Below are 24,398 nucleotides of genomic sequence, written 5' to 3'. Positions count from 1 at the left end.
TTTTTGTTGTGATTGCATTTATTATGATATAGCATAGATGTATACACTCTCATATCAGCTAGGTTCACTAGTGGAAAAGATTTATATATATATATATATATGATTATATCAAATATTTACAAGGAAGGCTTACAATGGCTGTAGCGAAATCAGTGGTGGAAGAATGCAAAATGACTACCTGCTGGAGAGCTGGAGAATCCCAGAGGATGTAAGGCTTGGAGCTCACTGCAGAGTCCAGGGCAGGTTTGTATTGGAAAGTCAGTGTTTGTGTTGAAAAACCGTACCCTGAAAGAACGGAGCCCAACATCCAAAGGCAATGAAGACTGGAAATCCTCCAAAGTAACAAAAGGGAAGACCTCCTTCTTTTACTTTGTATTTCATCCAACGTACAGCCTATTGGTTGGTGCCACCCACACTGAAGGTGGATCTTCCATGTTCAGTTTGTGACATACACTTAAATCATCCAAGACACACCCAGATCCACTCAAGTAGACATATCAATTACCAATCATAGCCCTTTTGAGAATCAAATAATAGACTCACCACCACTTTCCCTAAACAATCTGAGACACATTTCCTTCAGTTTTTTGAGGGAACACTGAGATGAGGGTGGCATGGTATCATGAAGCAGGGACATGCATTTTATTCTCCTTGTGGTCTAAGTAGTTTCTGCTGACTTATTTTGATGATGCTTCGTAGAAATAATTGCTGATCCCTCCTGTGGTCTAATTCCAAGCCATGTCCTTCAAGTCTCCTTTGCCATTTAGTGCTTTTTTCCTCCTACTCTTCTGATTTATACAAACTAATAAAAACTTTTTCATAGGTGAAAAAAAATGATCACTTGGATATGACATTTAAGGAGTTACATATTCCTTGCAAAAGTGTGACATCACTTTCTGTTCCTTGCAGTTGACCTTATCATCTATGTTTTGAAGAGCAGCAGTATCCGATGACTTGTTTCATGGTTTTGCATTTTGTGAATGTTTCTTGAAGATTAAACATTTGTGTAAATTATATACTTAACTTCAATAAAGGGTTTTTTTAAAGAGATGTACTCAAAATTAGTTATTGAGTTGTTGGGAGCCATTGAAGCTGGAAATTGACCGTATGTGCAAGGCTGGAACATGACAATTTCAAGAACAAAGAACTCCTGGGGCAGCCACCTGAAGCAGCTGCTTCAGCCCACAGAACACCTAGCCCTAGGAAGATCTGAACAGTGGGTTGCTAGGACAAGAGGATGTAATGTAACACTAAGTCACTCAAAGGTATAAATAAACACCTTTGCAGTGAGGAGTCAGTATCTTTCCTCCCATCAGGATGCTTTTTTTTTGGTCTTTTTTAGACAGGGTCTTGCTATGCAGTTCAGGCTAGCCTTGAACTCACTTTGCAGCCCAGGCTGACCTCAAACTCACAACAGTCCTCCTGCCTCAGCCTCACAAATGCTGGAGTGTGACCTGGAAGAGTGTATTCTCGTCCCTTCCTCTTTTCTCTTATAGCAGATCACAAACTATACATAGACATTCTTACTACAGACAACAATGACTCTTTCAAAATGTTTTTATGTGGCAAAAAAATATTCATACACTTAGAAATATCCAAATGCAGAGAAAAACACAACACTCCTGTTTGCTTCTGACATTTGATCCTCAGTTTAGGAGAAACCACATTTACACCATATAGGCATATAACAACATGTGTGTATATATTCACTTTCTAAAACAAATATGAGACTATTTTTTATTTTTCAAACATAGCTACTCTATTATAAAGGATCATTCTCTGAAAATTAATAGAAGCTCTGATAATTTCAAATTATTTTTAACAATGACAATACAAAAGTAAAGGCAATTTTATACCTGGTAACATAAATTACATTTAAGCACAAATATACAAACAACAGGCTCATTTCTCAGCCTCAAGCTGCTTCTTTTCACTGTCTTCTTCTACATCAAAAGTAAATGGTTTGTCATAACCCATTAGATGGTTATAGTCTTCAGGGTTTGGAAAGAGCATTGGATTAACTAACAGTGATTTTGTTTTAGCATAAAATGTGGTAAACACATGTGTGCTGTCTGGAATCTTCACGTCATTCTGGTGAAACACTGTGCTTGTTTCTGAAAGCACTACACTGTAAGTAATGGCTTTGTAAGTGTCCGTTGTGGGCTCGTGGTACAACCGAATGACATAGCCTTTTGTAAGAAAATGAAGCAGTGCCGGGGTGATCACCGTAAAGCTTCCTATAACACCATAAAATAGGACTTGCAAAGACAGATTTCCAAATATATTGCTTTGTGAAAAGAGGTATGGTAGAAATGTAAGGCTGATCAAACTTGTAGAATAAGAGAAACATTTCACACCTAAGTGGGAAAAAAATTGAAGAAAATTAATAATTAAATTTTATAAAAGAATCAATGTATCTCATTAATTCTACTTTTCTACTCCTATATCATCAAAACACCAACAAAATCAAAACATAAGTATAGTATTTATTACACATCAGACTCTGTCCTAAGTACATCACGTATTTTATTCATGAAATCTATCGAAAATCCTCAGGAAAAGATGTGTATGCTGGCACAGTGGCACATACCTGTAATCTTAGAACTTGGGAGGCTGAGGCAGGATAGCTACAAGCTCAAGGTCAGCCTGGGCTACCTAGTGAGTTCAAAACCACCCTGAACTAAACAGCATGACCTTGCCTCAAAAAAAAAAAAAAAAAAAAAAAAACTGGAACTATTATATCATATAATTTTAAAAATTAGAAAAGAAGTAATTTGGTGTGCTAGTGCATGCCTGTAATCCCAGCACTCAGGAGGCTAAGGCAGGAGGATCTTGAGTTCAAGACCAGTCTGAGTTAGACAGGAGAGACTCTGTCTCAAAAAAGAGAAAAAGAGAAAGACTGGGGCAGGGGGTATATCTTAATGGCTAAGTATTTGCCTATCATGCTTGATACATCAGTAGTGCCCAACCTATGGCATGTGTGCCATAGCAGGCTATTAGGATCACTGAAAGTTCCAAAAAGTTCACCATTGCTGCTACAGATTAATCCCCAGTTTCACAAATTCTTAGGTAATTAACTAACTAAAATAGAAAAATAAGCTAGGTGTGGTGGTACACAACTATAATCCCAGCACTCAGGAGACTGAGGCAGGAGCATCACCACAAATTTGAGGTCAACTTTTGCTGGAGAGTGAGGTCAAGGCTAGTTTGAACTACACAGTAAGACACTGTCTTAAATACAGAAATAAAAGGAAGAAACAAAAATGAATAATGTCACAGAGCCATCAAGTAGCTATGATGCAATTCAAACCCAGGGAATTTGATTCTATAGTTCATGCCACTGGTGACAGGTAGCCCTGCCTCACCAGCCAGGAAATCTGTTAAGGATAAATGGCTTTCATTGAATGCAGTGGTGGCACACCTATAATCCCAGCACTCAGGAGGCTGAGAAGGAGGAACGTAGCAAATTCAAAACCAATTTGGGCTACAAGTGTGCTCAAGGCCACTGTTTGGGCTCAACAGCACTGAGACCCTGTCACACACACACATATATACACATACACAAAAGGATAAATGGCTTCCATCAATAAAAGATTTAATATTACTTAAAAAACGTTATTATACTCTAAAAACTGATTCTGACAGATTACCAAACAAACAAAAGGCTCGATTAACAAATATTTCTATATATCTAACATAAAAGATTTAACATGGAAAATTCTACCAGGCTAAGTGGTGCTTAAAATTAAAATAGTAGATCAGCCAGGCAGGGAGCACAGCAATGATCCCAGCTACTCAGGAGGCAGAGGCATGACTGCAAGTTTAAGACTAGTCTGGGCAGCGTAACAACTTAATGAAACCCTGTCTCAAAATAGAAAATAAAAAGGGCTGAAGATTTATACAATTCAGAGCTAAGGCTTGGGTACAATCCCCCATACCATAGGTACAAACAAAAAAATTGAACAAGTAACAACAATGAAACAACCATAAATCACCACAAACTAGCATTCATGGTTAACAAACACAACATGTGATGGTTTATTCATTTGTTTGGTTTGGAGACAAGGTCTCCCTAAGTAGTAGAGATAGCCTTGAACTTGCATATTATCCTGGATGGGCCTCAAATTCACAGTGATCCTTTTGCCTCAGCCTATCCCAGTCCTGGGATTACAGGAGTATACCACCACACCCAGCCAGTGTTATGGTTTATATGTACATGTTCCCGCAAAACCTCACACGCTCATAGATAGGGCTTTTGAAGGTGAGTGGCTTATTCTAGATGGTTGCCGTTAGGTGGGATCTGGTCAGAAGAGATGGGTCACGTGGATGTAGCCCGGAAGCCTATTTCCCGTCCCGGCTCCTCCTTGATTTCTTTCTTGTTTCTCTACTGCCATCCACAGCCACTTTTTCCTCTGCCATGCTGTACTGCTTGAAGCCAGCCAACCATGGGCTGACATTCCCACAAACTGTGAGCCAAAATAAACCTCTTCGTTCAGTTGTGGGGTTTGGATATTTTTGCACCAGCAAGGAGGGAAATAACTAAGACAGGAAGGCTGTCAACTTCTTTAGCAAAGAAAACATTCTAATTAGACCAGTGAGATACTAGGTTTATTTATGACATTAGAGAGATGAAAAATAATTTCTAAGATAGTTAAATTGCCAAATTTTAAATTAGATATATATTTTATTTATATTTTAAATGACTTAAAACATAGTTTCTTAGTTTTAGTTTAATTTTAACAGGATTCTTAAAATATCATCTATTTGGCATATAGAAAAGTTGAGACCTAAACAAGTTGATTATAAAGTTCATCTGGAAAAATAAAAAAAAGAAAGGAAATGATTCCTCTCAAATATTAAACCACAGCCTCCAGCTGGGGATTTAACTCAATGGCATAAGCGGCTGCCTGGCAAGCATGAAGTCTTGAGTTCAAACCCCAGTACCAGAAGGGAAAAAAAAAACACAGCCATGGGCATAGCTCAGTGGCACAATCACCTGCCTGGCAAGCACAAGGTCATGAGTTCAATTCCCAGTACCAAAAAGTTTATAAAAATTAGTGTTAAGAGAATTGGAATTTATAAAAATAGTGTTAGGAGAAATGGAAGAAAAGATTATATGGATGGAGATATACACATACAACTATATGTATATGTGAGCAAGATAGATAATTGTACTACTAATCTCTGTTCATCAAAAAGAACAGTTTGTGTGGTCATTGCTTGACTGATCATTTTTTTTTTTTTTTTTTTTTTTTTTTGGTCTTTTTCATTTTTATCGGTACCAGGGATCGAACTCACGACTGCCTGCTTGTAAGGCAGGCGCTTATGCCGCTGAGCTAAATCCCCAGCCCCTGATCATTTTTTTTTGACTAGATCTTGTAACCTGAACAACTTGTAACCTGAATAACAATATGCAATACATTAACTAGTATTTTCTTTTTAAAATTCTGTATTATTTCTATCTTTTTTCTGTTTTGCTTCTTAAAATTAAAAAATAGTGATAATGCAGAAATAGACAAATCAATGGAACGAAATGAAAAATCCATTAATAAACCCAATTGCATATGTTAATTTAAGATACATTCTAAAATCAGTGGGCAAACAGTGGTCATTTTAAGTTAGTAACATTAGGACAACTGAATACCAAAAAAAAAGACAAAATTCAACATTTCTCATGTCATATACCAGGAAAAATCCAGAGATTTAAATGTTTAAAAAAAAAAAAATTCATGTCTAAGAAGATACATCTGTGAACTTCCATACAATAGGAAATCTTTTCTAGGTATGACTTAAAATGCAGAAGCAATCAGGGAGAAAACTGACAATGTGACTACATTAAAAAAATGTACAGACCTAAACACCATAAATCAAAGACAGATAAGCAGAAAAAACTATTTTCAACTTACATCACAAGAGCTAATATTCCCTATATAAAAAGTTTGTACAATATGAGAACATTAACAATACTTAAAGGGCAAAAATGCACATTGCCCTAAATAAAAGGACACTAAACCTCATTCCTAAGATACATACAATTAAAACTATGACAAGTTACACTACTGCTTTTCCCACAAATGAGCAAAAAACAAATTTGATAACGTTATTGCTGAAACTAACAAAGTACACTGCAATGCCATCATACACTGCTGTTGGCCAAAAACTTAATTATCTAGTATCAATAATTTAAAAATACTTCCTTCCTCTTCCCACAGGTAGGTGCTATGACATCAACACATATGGGCTATAAAAGTCTCCTGGGATACCTTTTATCTCTATTACCTTCCTCACATTGTAGTGGGGTTAGGTAGTGTCCTCCAAAACTCAAACCCACCTAAAAGTTCAGAATGTGACCTTATTTGAAAATCGGGAGCCGGGTGTGGTGGCTCACACCTATAATCCCAGCACTCAGGAGGATTATTGTGAGTTTCAGACCAGCCGGGCTACAAAGTGAGCAAAGCCTGCGGGAACTACATAGAGACCCTGTCTCAAAAAAAAAACAAAAAAAATAAAGAAAAAGAAAATCAGCTATGCCGGGCATGGTGGCACACACGTATAATCCCAGCACTCAAAGATGAGGCAGTTCAGGAGGATGGCAACGAGTCTGAGGTCAACCTGGGTTACAGTGACCTCAAAGCAAACCTGAACTACATAACAAAAATTCAGATCTTTGCAATTTTAAAGACTGAGATGAGATCATGCTGGATTAGGGTGGGCCCTGGATCCTATGAAAGTATCTACAAGGACACAAAAAGATAATTAAGAGCCATACTAACTTCAGAACTGCACTCAGGGATGATGATAAATAGCTAAAATTCTGCTTTAAACATATATTAATTCTATAGCTTTACAGAGTAAATATTAGATAATTATTTTACACAATCATGATCAGGTATAAGTGTGGTTGCTAAAATCTTATAGCCATCCTTGGTGAAAAAGCAAGCCCTAATCAAACTCTGGTTACATTTCTTTTAAGTTATTAGAATGAAATATGATCTCTGGGAACTTAAAACAGATCGTGTAAATTTGCTACATTATTCTACACTTCTCTACAAAATACTGTTTTGCTTTGTTTTTTTTTTGTCTTTTTCATTTTTATCGATACTGGGGATCGAACTCACAACTGCCTGCTTGTAAGGCAGGTGCTTACGCCGCTGAGCTAAATCCCCATTCCCAAAAATACTGTTACGATCTCAGAAAAGTCAAACTTGTACACCATTCAATACACTACCTTTTTCGTCTCCTTACTCTCTACCACCTGAGAAAGCCACTAAATAAATTCTAAAATGACCAGAAAAGCTGGGTGTGGTAAGGCCAGGGGTACAGCTCAATGACACAGCCCCTGCCTGGCAAGTGTGAGGTTGTGAGTTCAATTTCCAGTACCAAAAATAAAGCTGGGAGTGATGGCATTCCTGCAATCTCAGCTCTCTGGAGGCTGAAGCAGAAGGACCTCCAGGAGTGAGAAGCTTCCCTGGGCTGCATAGTGAGTTCAAGGCCAGCCGGAAATACACAGGGAGACTCTCTCACCAAAATAAATAAATAAACAAACAAACAAATAAAATAATCTGAGCAAAAATATAGTTTATATTTTTTGAATTGTGAAAGTTTTTAAAGAAAAAATATGATCTAATTTTGTCTTGTTCTTGAAGAGATGCTAAACAGACAATATATGCTAACAGAGTTTTTACAATTAAAAAAAAATTCCCTCTGCCGATTACCCACCAAATACTGCACGGGCCAAATTTCCAGTATAAATCAGCCTTCCATCTTCTGACTTGCCAAGTTGTGTATGTGAACATCGAACACATCCTTCCCAGCAAGCAGGTATCTATTGAAACAAAAGTAATGAATACATCGCAAATTGCAATTTTTAAATATTTTACATTTTTAAAGGTTAGTTTTAAAATCTAATGAAGAGTAAAAGAGAAGGTGACTTGAATTCTTTCAAATAATCTCCAGAACTAAATAAATCAAACTGGCTAACAGAATAGTTAAGTTAGTTTCAATCTTAAGTAGAAAGGTCAGGGGAAATAGCCTAGTGGTAGCGCTGAACTAGTGTGTGTGAAGCCCAGAACTGGACCCCTAGAACGCAGCCCCAAAATAAGGAGGCACATTTGCGTGTGGAAACCTTGCATAGGAAATTGTTCTGTCGGCACCATGTTGCATCAGAAACCATTGTACTGAATTCATGATAAATATGAGGGGCTGAGAAAGATCAAAGTTTTGAGTCCAGTTTGGGGAACTTAGCGATCTGGCAAAAATCTCTCTCTAAATTAAATAAGTAATAAAAATAAGAAACGTGCTGAGTTGGAGCTTGGTGGGTTTGCATCCCGTCTCAAGTTTTTAGATTTAGTGTGACGCTGAACAAGTAAAAATAGCTTAGCGGAAAAATTTCTTAATGATATCATTCTTCTTCGACTTAAGTTCATTGGCTTTGCAAAAAATAAATTTTATTTTAATATAGTAATCTAGGTAAAACACTGCAAATTTCAATTATATTTATAGTCCAGGTTTTTCTTTTAACTAGTCAACCAAGTGTTTCACTAAAGGCTTTGTAAATAGCTTGTATACCACTTTTAATAGGGAAATTATATGAATCCTGTATCAAATTTCACGAAGAGTTCCTCAAACATTGAAAATGAATTTCATAACGCCCACACTTCAAATTTTAAAAGGCATGCCTAATTCATGTTGAACTTAGTTTCCATTTTAGATATTTTTCTAGGCTTGTCGATCCTGACATTTTATAGTATAGAATTAAGACACAATTTAATTAAAACGAAACGTCCACATCTCACCGAGGACCAAAAGAATTCCTAAAAACACTCACTTAAAACAGACAAAAACACAAAACCTCAGGTTTTCCGGGCCCTTTCGGTTCGAATTTCTTTGCAAATTAACCCTTCTGAGCTTCTGCTCAAGGGTAGAAAAAGGGCTAACCTGAGTTACCCAGACAAACCCACTGATCTCCTGGAATCAGCCCTACCAGCGCCTGGTCGCGCCCCGAAAGTAAGCACGTTCGCCTCTCCCACAGAGCTCAGAGCTTGCTATTTCTGCGAACCCGCCGCAGGGAGCGCTTCCTCCCTCCGGCCAGCCAAGAGCTGGACAGAGACGCCGCACAGGTGCCTGGCCTGGCGCGATACCCACTCCCCGTGCCCCAGTCCAATCCTTGGGCCGCCGACCTGCGCTCGCCCGGGCCGCAGGAGGAGACGCGCGGCTCCCCACGGTCCCGCGATCCCGCCGCCCACCGGCCTCGACGGCCCGCTGCAGGAGGCTGCCCGCGCGGCAACCACCCGGGGACTTCGGAGCGCGACGGCCGCCCACGAGGCCGCCCTCTTCCCGCCAGGCCGCAGTCCCGCCGCCCACGACCCGCCCAACGCCGAGAGCAGCATCCTGAGGATCAGAATTGGAGAAGCACTCGGCGGCGACGAACAACAGCGCGGAGACCCGAGGACCCTGCCGGGCGCGCACGCCCCGCCCCCTGGGACCTTGCTGGGCCGCACCGCCGGCGCCTGTGCGGGCACAAAATTTACTACCGGCTTGCAACATTACCCGCCACGCGAGTTCCCAGGCAGAGGTGCTGTGAGCCCGCCGCAACGGTCCCTATTTTGAGTCCGCAAATCCCCAGCCTGTGTCCAGCTCCCTTTTCTTAGGATTTAGCATTCTTTTTTCCACTCCTCCTTCTCTTGCTGGAGATGAAACCTAGGGCCACGCACAGGTTAGGCAAGTTCTCTCCCACTAAACTGCATCCCAACCATATAAAAATTTTTATTTTGAGACAGTCTTGCTAAGTTGTCCACGCTAGCCTAGAATGTGTAACCCTGCTGCTTCAGTCTTAAGAGTAGGTAGGATTGGGGCTGGAGATACAGCTCAGTGTCACAAGCACCAGCCTGGCAAGCGAGAGGTCCTCAGTTTGATCGCTGGAATCCAAAAAACCAAAACAAAAAAGGTAGCTAGGGTTACAGGAGAACCTGTCACATGTACCTAGCTGGGTTTGGCCCATGGCCAACAGCTAAATCTTACTATTGTGGACTTCATTTTGTGGGCCCTAAATTTTTTTTTGCTTTGGTGAAATGACTGTAGACTATCGGCACAAAAAAAGAAAGTAATATGATTTGAACAAAAATGAATAAGTGTTCAAGCACTGGGATGGTCGAAAAATGGAATTTGTTCATTAACCATTAAAAAATATTGGATGATAAAACAACGAAAAACAAACAAAGCTAAGGAATTTGTCTAGATGTTCCTTTTCTGTGCTCCAAATGCCTCATTTCCCTGTCAATTACTTATTTTGAGCTACCAAAGCAGTCAAAAAAAAAAAAACTTTTACTAATTCTGCGAAGTTGACCTATGGCAGCATGTTCCATTCTTTTTTTTTTGCAATTTTTTTTTTTTTTTGCATGTTCCATTCTTGTAATTCTAAAAGCACTTTTTAAAATCTGCTAAATCCACTAAAAACATTTCAGGCAAAAATCACTAGTCAACAAAGTACATTTTCTTTATCTGGACATTGTTACACGACAGTGTCTGGTTGAGTAGCCTGCAACAATCCCAGCCCTAATGATACAGGGGAATTAAACTCCCAACCTCCTATGTCCAGTATGAGCTCCTGTTCTCTAAAATCAAAGAATGAATTTTAGGAACAATGGAGGTTAAGAGTAGAATATATTTATTGAGAGAAAGACAGCTTCCGTCTGAGAGACAGAAGGGATCCTGAGCGGGTTGCCAAAGATTTTGAATTTTCTCAGGATTTTTATAGAGTAAAATCTCGAGGTGAGGCAGGTCTAAAGTTGGGGAAAACTGGGAACTCGCGAGGTAGACGTGTGTGAGGTGGGACAGAGCTATGTTCAGCCAATAAGTTTAATTGTTTAGGTAAAATTGACCAAGTCAGGGAGAAATGGGGAATCCAGTCACTTAGCAAGCAAGCATTCTTTTGGATCAGTGATGCTTCCTTTAGGGGGTTGGGATGGTGACTCCTGGCTTCTCAAGGTGAGCCAGTCGTAATCCCTAAGGATTATATTGAAGGGTACGGTTGCATGGCCCACAGCAAAGAGGTGTGTATCTCCTCCAAGGTCACTATAGACATCTGGTCCTCGGTGCCGACTTGATGGCCTAACCCTGTCTGACTGCCTATAATATTTTTGGGTTGTTTTTTTTTTTTTTTTTTTTTTTTTTGTCTTTTTCTTTTTTATCGGTACCGGGGATCGAACTCATGACTGCCTGCTTGCAAGGCAGGCGCTTATGCCACTGAGCTAAATCCCCAGCCCCTGCCTATAATATTTCTAACTAGCTCAGCTGCCTGTAATACTAACATTCTCTTCAGGTCACACTCCACCAAAACAGTAGAAGGTAAACTTAATTTAGCTGTTTCAGCCTTCCTGGAAAAGTCCCCGATAACCGCAAAAAAGCAAGCAAAAAGTAAAGAGCGGTGCGGAAACCGGGCGGGGTCAACCGGAGCGCTGAATGAGAAAGATGGTCTCACAATTGAGTACAGGCGCCAAGATTTGCTGTAAACTCATTACTTAGCAAAGCCTGGCAATCTCTTGGGACCGGGGAATGGCCCTCAGGGTGGGAGTAGGGACGTGTCTAATTTTCGTTAAACATCGAATGTTACCGAGAAAGGAAGAAATGAAGCTAGCTGAGCGAGCCCTTGAGGTGACTGTCAACTCGCGCTGCAACTTTTCAAAGAAAAGGGCAGAAGCGGCGTCCTTAAGCGCCCGACCTTCATGGCGCTACCGCGTCTCGATCTTTCCACTGCAGTCTCCCACTTCCAGGCGTACCCTCTAACAGGAGCCAGGGAAAAACTTTCAAAACCACCAAAATCTTAACACGCACTACAAGCCCCAGCACTCAGCGCGGTCTGGGGCCAAACACCAAAACGGAGCCGCCAGAAAAACTACAAAGCCCAGGACACAAGGCTCCTTAGGATCCTGAGAGCCTCTCTGCAGAAATTAGATCCGGTCAGTGCTGCATGCCGGGAATACAGAAGACTTGGAATCTGATTGGTTGAAATTTGCCAGTGCCATCTCTTAGGTGGGGCAGTGTTCCCAAAAGGCACGGTAGGGGGCGCTACGTACTTCCTGCAAACGGAAGTGGGCGCCTGCGTCCGTCCGTAGGTCCCCGCCTCATCAGGTACTGATCTCCCGCGCGACGCCGAGAGCTGCTGTGACCTAGCGGAAGTAATTCCTTGGACTGCCCCGGAACCCACAGGGACAGGCAACTGGGGGTAGAGGGGCGGCCCTGGAGTAGGGGCTGCGGCGGTAGGGAGAGACTTGGCTGCGGTCGCTGTGGTGCCGAAGAGTGAGTCTGGGATTGGGGCGGGGACTGAGGTCGGGGTTCGCGTCGGGGACGAGAGAGACCGGGACTGGAGGAGTCTGCAGGCTCTTTTCTCACACCTTCCCATCTGGGCGGGAAGGAACGGAAGCTCTTAACCTCCCGGGCCTCCTTGGGTCCCGGTTTGGGGGAGGGGAGGGCGGCGGGACCTTCAGAGGCGCCCCTCGGTGAGCTTGAAAAGCGGTGGAAGAAGGGGTGGCTGAGGGTGAGAACGCTGTTTCTGGGCTGAACGTGGGGAGGGTGGAGTTAGCATGGCAGCCCTGTCGCTTTTCATTTTTACTTTTCTCCTGCACTCAGCTTCATTCTTTTCTTGAGGCAGATTCCTAAACTCAGGAGAGTGTCCTCATTCATACCAGCTATGAGACCCCTTTAAAAAGTTTGTTTTACTCAGCTTGTTGGGCGATCTCACTGACTTGGTGCTTTGGGGTTTTCGTGCATCTGTCTCCCAGTCTTGTCTGAGAAGACGGTATGTATTATCAAGTACCGTGCCCTCTAAGTTTTTCCTAAGGAGCTAAAATCTCTTTAAAGTCTTTTTAGCAATATCTATTTAACTATGAAGTGTGTCGTTCCTTCTGAGCATTTCTACTGTACATTTCTCTCATATAGAAAACTGTTGAACTCTTGAACTCTTTAGTCCTAGAGATACCGTTTTCAGACTGCCAAATTTGTTTTGTCTGTGTGTATGTGTGTGTGTGTTATGTTTTAGACTGGCTTCCAATTCATTTTACCCCAGGCTGGATAGGAACTTTTTTGAGAGAGAGTGTGAGAGAGAGAGAGTGACTCCCTATGTAGTTCAGGCAGGCTTGAACTCACAATTTAGCCCAGGCTGACCTTTAGTAGCAGTCATCCTGCCTCAGCCTCCTGAGTGCTGAGATTACAGATATGTACCACCGCGTCTGTCTGTGTCAGGAACTCTTACCTTTATTATTGTCCTGCCTCAGGCTTCCAGAGTGTTGGGATTACAGACACACCAACATAGCAGATTTACTTTTTGATCCTCAAATAGGTAATCACTTTTCCGTTGTGTGGCCTAAAACGATAAATACCTTATCTTATTTACATTATAACAGAGGATTTAGCTCAGCGGCAGAAGCGCCTGCCTGGTAAGTGCGAGGCTCTGAGTTCGATCCCTGCCCGGTACCACCCCCCCCCCAAATTTACATTATAGTTCATGTTGTTGGACATCACAGTTCACACTTAACAAGAAAACAATTGTTGTCACTTCTCGCATGGATATTTGTTTGTTGCTAGCGATTATTTGGGATTCTAATTTGTTGGGTTTTTTTTTTTCTTTTTCTTGCTGTGTTGGGGATTTACCACACATTAGGCCAAGTGCTGGACCACTTAGCTACCCCTTTTTCTAATTATGAGATTTATCTAATGACCATCTTTTAAAAATACATATATTTCAAATGGAGAGAACCAGTTCTATTACTAGATAGTAATTGTGTAATATAATTAGATGATATGTGCCTAACAGTTACAGTTAACTCCTGTGTATTAATTTCTAAAATATTGTAATGCTCTTTGGGTGCGTTTTTTTTTATTGTTGAAAAATAATCAGGAAAGTTTTTTAATTTATACAATTATGTGTTAGTGCTTTTCAGTAAACGCTTTATTGTTACATTATTAAGTAAGATCAGACAAAGTTAATCAAGCAATGCCTGAAATTCTTTTCTTTCTTGTCTTTGGTTTTTGCTGAAGACCAACCCAAGATCTTGAGCATGCTGGGCAGGTACTCCAGTATGGAGCTACACCTCCAGCCCATGATACCTGAAATTTTAAGCTTCAGAGATTGAAGAAAATGATAGCGTTCAAGAGATATTTATTAAGCATCTATTCTATCAGGCACTTTTTTCAGTCTACCTTTTGGAACTTGAGAAAAGCCACTCACTGAAATAGGGAAGATGAGAGAGGGAACATCATCTCTGAGAGAGCTATCAGTAGTTCTATACAGGACTTACTGAGTTTGCTAACTAATTTACCTGAGAATATGTTTGGAAGGCAACTTAGATATCAACTGCTGGTACTCAGGGAAGAAGCCAGAACAGGAAAATAATCTTAGATGCTATTTAAACCTGTGGACTGGAAGACATCCAGTAAAAGAACGTTAATGGAGAACAAGGGGGTGGGCTAGGAGTACAGTGGTCAGAAGAGAACTGGGGAAGAAAAGGCAAGAGTTTAGCCTCTGGGGTACTAAGGAAGACAATGTTTCTAGGAGAGTTGTGATCACTGTAAAACACTACAATGAACAAAGTAAGGATAAAAAAGTTAACCATGTGACCAAGCAAGTAGTTCACATTTGGTAAGATCATCTTGAGTATGTTAGAGTAGATTAAGAAGTAAATGATGGCTGGAAGGTATAGCTTCAGTCCCCAGCATCAAAGGAAAAAAGTGAATGGATGGTAATTGGAAGTAGCAGAGAGGGGAATAACTACAAAACAAGACCTTGAGTGAAAGGGGATCAGACTCAGTGTTTAAGGGGAAGGTAACCTTAGACCAGAAGAATGGTTTGGCTTTGGAGACAAAAGGATTGGGCAGCAGATATGGTTTATAGATGTAGGCAATCAAGATAGGCAATTGAAATAATTTGTTTCAGTTTATTTTTAGTTCATTCTAAAGGTTCTTTTAATTCTTTTATAATAGAATTTGTGATTGTATATAATGCGAATAACTGCTCATACTCTTTTTGGTTTTGAGTGGTTTTTTGTTTGCTTGTTTTTGATGCAGGGACTCACAGATTGACCTTGAACTCACTGTGCAGCCCAAGCTGACCTCAAACTCCAAGCCATCTTTCTTCCTCAGCCTCTTGAGTGCTAGGATTACAGGCTTGCCCCAGCATCCCTGGCTACTTTTGACAATTTGAAACAAAGGAATTCTGTAGACTCTATTGAATTTAAGAAAGAAACTAATAGTTTACAGAGATGAGGCAGACATTCAATGGGAAAATGTCTTTTGTGTTGTCTGGGCATGGCTTCTTTAAAAAGATAAGAAGTTGAGTCTATTGGAGGGGAAAGATTAATTTCAGATGGATTCAGTTACAAAATGATAGTTCTAAAAGGGACTTTTAGGCACAAGTTAGTCACATTCTGTTGTTTGGGAAATGAAGAATCAGAAGTTCTGTTGCATAACTTGTATCTTGGTCAGGAAAGAAATGTCTGATGTATAAATTCACATATGGGGATAGTTTTGGGTCCACGTAAGGTACTGTATTCATTGAGATTTATTTGGTAGAACTAGTTCTTAATTTCTTTTCTGATTAGAGACCCCTTAAAATTCTGATAAAAACTTTGTATCGTTTTGCTCAAACCTGGAACTACAGATAAACCCAAAAATGCACATATGGATTTAAGGGCTTGAGATTCTGCTGCTTCTTATCCATGGACTCTTTTTTTTTTCAAGACAGTAAATATATTTTAATTGCATTTTTAATTTTTCAACATGAGGCAAAAGGAAATATAGTTCTTAACCAGTATTCACACAGTTAAAGCGAAATATTGTAGACTTCAGGGATTTATAAGTGATTACATTTCTCAAAAAATTGGGATCAAGATAATTTAACTTTTTGAATTTTCCCGTTGACTTTTTACAGTAGTAACAAGTTCTAGTTACATTAGATTCAAGGCGAAGTTTTAATCACTCTCATCAGTGCCTACTAATTCTACTTTGAAAATAAGTTTTGCATTTGGTGGAATTTTGGCATCATGCTGGTTCACTCTTCTCACCTTTACTCATAGTGAAGTGCTTCGTCTCAGCCTCGGATAAACTCTGCCCTCTCCAGCCTTAATATTGAAAGACTTGGTGGTTGGGAATTTAGCTCAGCAGCAAGGCATCTGCCTGGCAAGTATGAGGACCTGAGTTTGATCCCCAGTACCAAAAAAAAAAAAAAATAGGCTTGGCATTTTTTCTTTAAACTGGTTTGAATATTAGTATTAAAAATTCCCATCTGGTAGCATTCTTGTATACCGGCAGTGAATAGCATCTCCCATTTTGGTAAAGTTGGTCTTATCTCCCTTTTTCAGAATAGATTTTGTGTATGTAGGGTTCTCATCCCAAAACTTGGGTTTCCTTAGACTTTTCATTAAGCTTCCCAACGTCAGTCACTTTACTTACACTTTCAGTACCTTTAAAATGCTTAGTTTCAAAAAGATGGTTATAGGTTATAACCAAATGAGCAAGCTTAGCAACATTTTTAATGTTTCTTAAAAATTTATGCTCTTCGAGAAACAAACCTGAACCGTAATCCTATAGAAACTTGATTATGTCCTTCTTGGACAGCTGTTCTATGGTCCACACCCACTGTGGCAGGCAGCTGCCATCATCCTGATCCATGAATTTATTTGTAATGTGAAATTTAAATTTCTGTGCCCATAAATAAGATTTTTAGAACACAACTACACTCTTATTTACATCTTGTCTGGTGGCTTTTGCACTCCAGTTGCAGGATTGGAATACTCATGACATAGACCTATGGCTTGCTAAGCATAAAATATTTGCTATCTGGTCCTTGCAGAAAAAGGTTGTGCCGCCTTCCCCTAACACTCCCATTTAAATGTAAGTTTCTCTATTGGGTGGGATATTTGTTTTGCCCACAGATTTTTCCCAAGCATCTAGAACAGTGATGGTGAACCTTTTAAAGCTTTCAGTGCTACAAATTATGTCACACATGCCTTAGTCTCACCCCCACTGATTTAAAACAATGCCTGGCACATGGTAGGCGTTCTGAGTGTGTATGTGTGTTAGAAATCAACTTTTGGTTGAGAAGTAAGAGTCATAGAAGTTAATGTTTTTGTTTACTGTGTGCTAATGACTATTCTGTGATTGAATAAAATTTTATTTGTTTGCAATAACCCTGTGAGGTACATGCTTTATGATTCCCATTTTACTGTTGAGGAAACTAGGCACAGAAAGTCATATAATTTCCCTATAGGTAGGAATTGACAAAGGCTGTCTACAGTATATTATGTGGAGAGCTAAAATGAAGTCTTTTGGAGTGATAGGTACAACAAAAGAATGGATAGGAGAAAATAGAAAGGTAGCAAAGAAAAGCTGCTTGCCCAAAATTATATTAGGTATTCAGGACCCGTGTCACCAGTCACTGGTCTGCTCCCTTCTCTCTGGCCTCTTTTCTTACACTCCGTGACTTACTCCTCTGGTCAAACTGGTCTTCTTGATCGCCTTTCAGTGCTCTTACAGATAACCATGACTCACTCCCTTTTTTTTTTTTTTTGGTCTCTGTTAAGTGTCAGATTTTTTTTTTTAAACCACCCTGAATTAAAAAAAAAAAAAAAAAAAACAGGCTTGGGGCCAGGGATGTATCTCAGCACAAGCGTCTGCCTAGCAGGTCCTAAGTTCAATTCCTGGCACAAAAAAAAAAAAAAAAAAAAAAAAAAAAAACAGGCTTGGGGCCAGGGATGTATCTCAGCACAAGCGTCTGCCTAGCAGGTCCTAAGTTCAATTCCTGGCACAAAAAAAAAAAAAAAAAAAAAAAAAAAAACAGGCTTGGGGCCAGGGATGTATCTCAGCACAAGCGTCTGCCTAGCAGGTCCTGAGTTCAATTCCTGGCACAAAAAAAAAAAAAAAAAAAACAACTTCACTCCTTGCCTATCCCCATTCCTTATATATTTAACCTGGTTTTATTTTTCCCTATTGCACTTCTTTCATTTCCCCCACAAACAGTTTTGGTTTTCTGTCTCTACTGTTCTTCCCATGAAGTTAGAATCTTTGTTGTGTTGTGTGTCTAGGACAGCACTTGGGATACTAAACTTCAGTAAATATTTATTGAATGTATGAATTTGTAAAGACATTGTAGCAATAACGAGTTATTCTGTATCTTCAAACTTTGATTTGTTTTATATTGTTTACTTAGCCTAGATCACCCTCTCCTTCTAATTTGGCCTGGTAAAAAGCATTTGTCTGAATTACTTTCCTGTTGCTGGCACAAAATACCCACTAGCCACAAGTTAAAGGAGAAAGGGTTTATTTTAGCTCACAGTTTATAGAGGTTTCAGCCCATAGTCTGGCTCCATGAGAGGGGAGAAACAGTGTGTGGCATGGCGGTAGGACACAGCCAGCAAAGAGCCTCCCTATCCTGTTTTCAGTTCTGGCTACAAGTCTATTGGTTGGTGCCATCCACTCTCAACGTGGGGCTTCACATTACCCACACCCAGAGCCTTGCTAAACCAAATAAATGTGCTAATCCATTTATCACACCTGTAATCCAGCCACACCCCAAAAGCCACACCTATAAGTGCCTGAGCTTTGAAGGGGATATCCATTTATATAAGTTATAGTAACATCTCTATTGAGACCAGATCAAAAGCTCTTCCCTCTCTCTTCCCTTTACCCTCCCCTCTCCTGTCCTCTTCTCCCCTCCCCTTCTTTATTCCCTCCTCCTCTGTTCTCTCTTCTTTTGAACAGTTTTGCTCTGTAGCCCAGGCTGGCCTCGAAGTTATGATTCTACTGCTTCACCCTCCCAAGTATTAGAATATTACTGGCACATGTCACCATACCTGCCCTCATTCATTGATAGCTGTTCACTTAATAGATTTTCTGTTAAGGATTTACTTACTCTGGGTTAGTGAACATCCTATTCCCTATCTGTTAAAAACTGTTTTGAGAAAATATGGACTAACTTTATTATCAGTGTATCTTTTGAAAAGTTAAATCAGGCAAAAAAATCTTCCTGGATTGATGACATCTGTGAAATTAAGCCACTGAGACTTCAGAAGAGCCATCAATACATTTTTAAACTCTTTAGCCTTCTAAAAATTGAAGTATAAAAAACGCATACTATACAGTGAAAGTGTTTATACCATTTATTATGACAAATACATAATACTACACATTTTTGTCACTCCAGAAAACCATTTTCTTTCCTAATCACCCCACCTTCAAAACTGATCTGTCCCATAATTTCATCTTGCCTAGTTTATAATTTCCCACAAGTGAAACAATACAGTGTATACTTCTGTTTTTATAGTACTAGGATCTTGCTCATGCTTTATAAGCATTCCACTCCTGAACTTCATCCCCAGTCCCTTTCCCAGGCTGGCCTCAAACTTAGAATCCTCCTACCTCAGCCTCCCAAGTGCCTGATATTACAGGTGTGTGCCACCATTTTAAGCTATTGATTATGGTTTTTTTGTTTGTTATGTTTTCACTTACAGTATTTTCAGTGGTTTTCCATGCTGTGTATCAGTAGGTCATACCTTCTTGGTTTTGAATATTGTTCCTATCTTAGCTTATTTATCCATTCTTCCGTTATGATAAACATTCAAGTAGTTTCTTGTTTATGAATAAAGCTGCTTTGAGAATTTTTTTTCAAGAGTTTTTGTGGGTACACTATATTTTTGGACATTTTGAGAATGGGGTTGATAGGGCATAAAGTAGAGACATTTTTGATGTTTTAAAGACACTTCCAGGCAACCATGCTAGAATCCAGTACTGGGTAAACTGAAGCAGAAGGATGACAAATTTAAGCCCAGCCTGGACTTTTTTTTTTTTTTTTTTGGTACTGGGAATCAAATTCACAACCTTGCACTTGCCAGGCAGGCACTTACTCCACTGAGCTAAATCCTTGACCCCAACCTGGGCAACTTAACAAGACCCTGTCCTAATCTCCATCTCCCGTTAAAATAAAGAAAAGAAACAAGTGGGACTGCCAGTTTTCCATTTTCATTAACAGTATGAGGAGGAAGCTGCACCTTTCAAATAGAACAGTGATTAATAAGGGACGCAGTTGGAGATGCAGGGATGAAGACTTGGGGAAGGCACATAGTGATTCTTTACTGCACTTATGTGCTTATATTTTCCCTCCCTGACAAGCTGTGAACACTTAGCTGACTGCTGAAAATATGATTTTGAGGCCAAGCATGGTGGCGCACCACTGTAATCTAGCGCTCGGGAGTCTGAGGCAGTAAAGCCAATCAAAGCAGTAAAAGTGGTACAGAACTTCGAAGCAAGGTAACAGGGAATCATAGTATATCATGTTTATTTTCACAATAGTTGTCTAGTCAGTCAGACATAGTAAAATAAAACATAATAAAATCAATCAAAGCAGAACATTGAATAAACAAAACAATCAGAACAAAACAGCGAGAACGATGTTGGATTTCAAAAAAAGACAGAAGGAAATCCCCCATATTTGCTATGTTGCATATTGTCATCCTCCCAATAAATACTCAGACCACCAGCCCCAGGCCTGCAAAGTCAACCAAGCAAGACAAGCATTCAGTTTTGTGCCTCAGTTGCTATCAACTCAGCCTGTCCTCCGAACCAGCCGGTTGCTTGGGGAGGGAGAGTTGTCTTGATTCTAAGCCCATGCACCAGTTGGCTCACAGGAGGGGCAATCTGGCTTCTCTCTTCTTGGGCCCTGCGTGGCTTGCACTGCTTACTACAAGGGCACATTGGCTTCTCCTTGATTTTGATGTGTTCCTCACAAACCCAGAATGTCGTTTGCCAACTCACAGGCAAGGCAATCTTGATTTTGAGCACTTGAATTAATTTTCATAACATGTACATGTTATGAAAGTATTTTATCGTGAAGCTATAAGGCTAACCCCTGAGCACTTTTTAGTATAAATATCTGTTAGGTTCTGTCTCTCTCTGTTTTGTTTTGAAAAACTGTCATTGCACATTCCAGACTGGATGTGAACTCATTGTAGCCTAGGCTGGCCTCACTCACAGTAGTCCTCCTGCTTCAGCTTCCCAAGCACTGAAATTACAGGCATGTACACTGCACATAGCTCTATTGGTTTGTTTTGCCCAGCTTTTTTTTTTTTTTAATTAGCACATGTCTTCAGTACAAAATGGTTACATACATTGTGGGGAGTGATACATGTATGTAACTTTCTGTTTTATCCCCTACCCTTTCACTCCCTCATATTCCATCTTGTGCTCCCCTTCCCATTTGCAAAAGCTATTTTTTGTCCAAATTTTTCATTCTCTTCCTCTTCGTCCTTCCCTCCATCTCTGTTCCTTTCCTATTTGAAAAAAATTTCCCTATGTCCTACTATCTTTTATTTTACTCTTTAAAATTTTGAATTTCTTATGTAAGATAAACTATGCAGTATTTAGGTGTACGTGTCTGATTTATTTCACTTAATATTGTGTTCTCAAGATGCACTTATTTACTTATGAATGACTCAAGTTTATCCTTCTTTATGGATTTTCTTTATTCACCTTAATCTGTTGATGGGCATACAGGCTGCTTCCAAGATTTAGCTGTTATATGAGTTGGGCTCTTACAAACATGGATATGCATGTGTCACTGTAATGATGAGTTTAATTCTCAGGAAGATACGTAGAAAGGAAATAGTTATATTAAATAGGATTTGTATTTTTATAATCACAGCACTTGGGAGGCTAAGGCAGGAGAATTGTTTGCAAGTTTGGGACCAACCTGGGCTGCAAAGTGAACTACATAGCGAGATCCTGTCTCAAAAAAGACCAAAAAAAAAAAAAGAATTTTTATTTTTAATATTTTGTGGACTCTCTACTGATTTCCATAGTGACTGTACTGGTTTACATTCGTAGAAACAAAGCCGACCTCCCCATCCCACCCCCTACTCTGCCACAACATTTAAAATGTACATGATTTCTTGATAATATTCTTTCTTTCTAGAGTGATACAGAATCTCAGTGTTTTAATTTTTGTTTCTCTAATAGCCAGTGATGGTGAAGAGTTTTTTCATATATTGATCATTCACACTTTCAAGAAGCGTCTGTTCATTTCAGTTACCCATTTTTTGCCTGAGTGTTTTGGTTTTTTTTGGAGGGGGGTCCAGTTTTTTAAAGTTCTTTATGTATTCTAGATGTTAGTCTTCTGTCAAAGGGATAGCTGGCAAAAATGTTTTCCCATCTGTAAGTTGTCTCTTCACTCATGGTTGTTTCCTTTGCTGTGCAGTAGCTTTTTTATTAGATTTGGTCCCATTTGATTCTTTTTACTATTTCTTGTGCCATTGGGATTCTGCTCAGAAAGTCCTTCCCTACACCTTTGTCATCAAGATTTTTACCTATTTTATCTCCCAACAAGTTGTTCCTGTTTTAACACTTACATCTTTGATCCATTTTGATTTTAGTTTCGCACATGATTAGATGATACGGCCTTACAGTCAGTTCCCTCACTGTGTTGTTGGCCCTTTGTTTAAAATCAGATAGCTGAGTGTGCCTGAGGTTGATTCAGCTTTCTGTTGTGCTCCTTTGTGCCTGTTTTTGTGGCATTATCATACTGTTCTATCACTGCAGCTTTTTTTTTTTTTTTTTTTTTTTTTGTACCTGGGATCAAACTCATGACCTTGTGCTTGCCTGGCAGGCGCTTGTGCCACTGAGCTAAATCCCCAGCCCCACACGGCAGCTTTTATCGGTGCCTGGGATCGAACTCACGACCTCCTGCTTGCAAGGCAGGTGCTTATGCCACTGAGCTAAATGCCCAGCCCCAACACACTGCAGCTTTCTAATCTCAAGTGATTAGATAGTGATGCCTCCTACTTTGCTTTTGTTACCCAGGATTGCTTTTGCTATTTTGGGTCTCTTCTAGTTCTATATGAATTTTAGAATTGTTTTCTCTAGATCTCTGAGGAAAGTTGTTAGTTATTTTGATTAGGATTGCATTAAATCTGAATCAATTTTAGAAGTATAATCATTTTGACTATATTTGTTTTGCCTATCCAAGAATAAGGAATATTTTTCTGTTTTCTGATTTCCTCTAGATTTCCTTTTTCAGTGATGTAGCTTTCATTGTAGAGAATTTCTAAGTAAATTTTTCTTGATGCTATTGTGAATGGTACTGTTTGCTTAATTTCTTTCTCAATGGATGTTGGATTTTGTCAAACTTTTCTGTATCTATTGATTGTATTTTTGTCCTGTTTATGTGGTATTAGTATTTATTGATTTGCATATGTTGAACCATCCACGTATTCTAGGATGAAGCCTACTTGGTCATGATGTATGACCTTTTTTGATTTATTGTGTTCTGTTTCTAGTATCTTGTTGAGGAATTTTTCATCTGTGTTTTTAAAGAGGTTGACCAATAGTTTGCTTTTTTGTTTGGATCCTTTTCTGATTTTGAAATCAGGGTAGTACTGTCTTCCAGGAATGACTTTGGGAAGTTATTCCCTAGATTACTGGCATTAGATCTTCCCTAAAGTTGAATCCATTAGGACCTGAAATATTCTTAGTTGGTAGATTGTTTTACTGCTTCAATTTCATTGTGTTACTGGGTTATTTGAGGTTTTAAATTTTACTTGTTTCAGTTTTGGTAATTCGTGTATACCTAGGAATTGTCCATTTTTTGGATTCTTCAATTTATCTCCCAATTTATCTCTTCTTTTTTTTCCAAAGAACTATCTCTCCAATTCATTGATTGTTTGTATTGTTTTAGTCTCTATTTTATTGATTTTTTGCCCTGATCTTTATAATTTTCTCCTTATACTCACTTTGGATTTGGATAGTTCTTGTTTTTCTAAACCAATGAGGTCCATATTAACCCAGTTAGGTTACTTTTTTGGGCTCATTCTGTTTTTCCAGTGTGAGCATTACGTGTATAAACTTCCCTCTTAGGTCTGCTTTCATTGTTTCCCATAAGTTATGGTACATTATACTAGTGTTGTTGTTTAATTCTAGAAATTGTCTGATTTCTTCCTTGATTTTTTTTTTCTGTGAGACATTGATTATTCAAGATTGTATTGTTTAATTTCCACATGTTTGTGTAATTTCTGAGGAAGCTTTTGCCATGGAGTTCTACTTTTGTCCCAAGGGTTTTTTGGTTTTGGTAGTTGTAGTTTCTATTTTTACAATTGACTTTTTAGGAAGTTTTGATTACAGGTACAAATCTTTTTTTTTTAATATGTGTTGTGTATAGTTTCTCCCAGTTTGTGACTTTTTGTTTATCGTATGAGGTGAAAGTGAAGTTCTTGTTTGCCAAGTGGATATTCAGCTGTTCCAGGTTCACAAGTTGAAAGAATTTTTTTCTTCTATTTTTTTAATGTACATTTGTTTTTTAGGATAAGGATTCATAAAAGCCATTCTTATTTTTGCAACTTGTTGTAAAGCACCTTTAACCCTCC

The 24,398-nt window shown here is 39.4% G+C and overlaps 2 protein-coding genes across 2 annotated transcripts in view; one reads left to right on the top strand and one right to left on the bottom strand.

The window, feature by feature from the left end:
* Positions 1 to 9,510, bottom strand: Tmem70 (transmembrane protein 70). The gene is made up of 3 exons (XM_003479920.5): positions 9,180 to 9,510; positions 7,720 to 7,825; positions 1 to 2,357 (listed from the first exon to the last, which is right to left on the bottom strand). The coding sequence occupies exons 1-3, from the start codon at positions 9,387 to 9,389 to the stop codon at positions 1,903 to 1,905; spliced, it is 771 nt and encodes a 256-aa protein (XP_003479968.2). The 5' UTR covers positions 9,390 to 9,510; the 3' UTR covers positions 1 to 1,902.
* A 2,601-nt stretch (positions 9,511 to 12,111) lies between these two features.
* Positions 12,112 to 24,398, top strand: part of Eloc (elongin C) — a 32,313-nt gene continuing 20,026 nt past the window's right edge. Inside the window, exon 1 of the mRNA XM_003479921.5 lies at positions 12,112 to 12,297. The gene's annotated coding sequence lies outside the window, so the exon portion shown is untranslated. The remainder of the gene's footprint in view (positions 12,298 to 24,398) is intronic.

The sequence above is a fragment of the Cavia porcellus genome, unplaced genomic scaffold, assembly GCF_034190915.1.
Source record: "Cavia porcellus strain 051 isolate PalLab524CR breed Dunkin Hartley unplaced genomic scaffold, mCavPor4.1 scaffold_10, whole genome shotgun sequence".
NCBI lineage: Eukaryota > Metazoa > Chordata > Mammalia > Rodentia > Caviidae > Cavia > Cavia porcellus.
The sequence above is the reverse complement of the archived record's forward strand: the minus strand, read 5'-3'. Positions and strand labels throughout refer to the sequence as shown.

Coding starts and splice junctions, on each gene's coding strand:
- Tmem70 (XM_003479920.5), bottom strand. CDS start 9,389: ATGCTGCTCTCGGCGTTGGGCGGGTCGTGGGCGGCGGGACTGCGGCCT. Junction 7,826..9,179: donor TGCGGCCCGGGCGAGCGCAG/GTCGGCGGCCCA, acceptor TTGTTTCAATAG/ATACCTGCTTGCTGGGAAGG. Junction 2,358..7,719: donor TTTGGCCCGTGCAGTATTTG/GTGGGTAATCGG, acceptor TTTCCCACTTAG/GTGTGAAATGTTTCTCTTAT.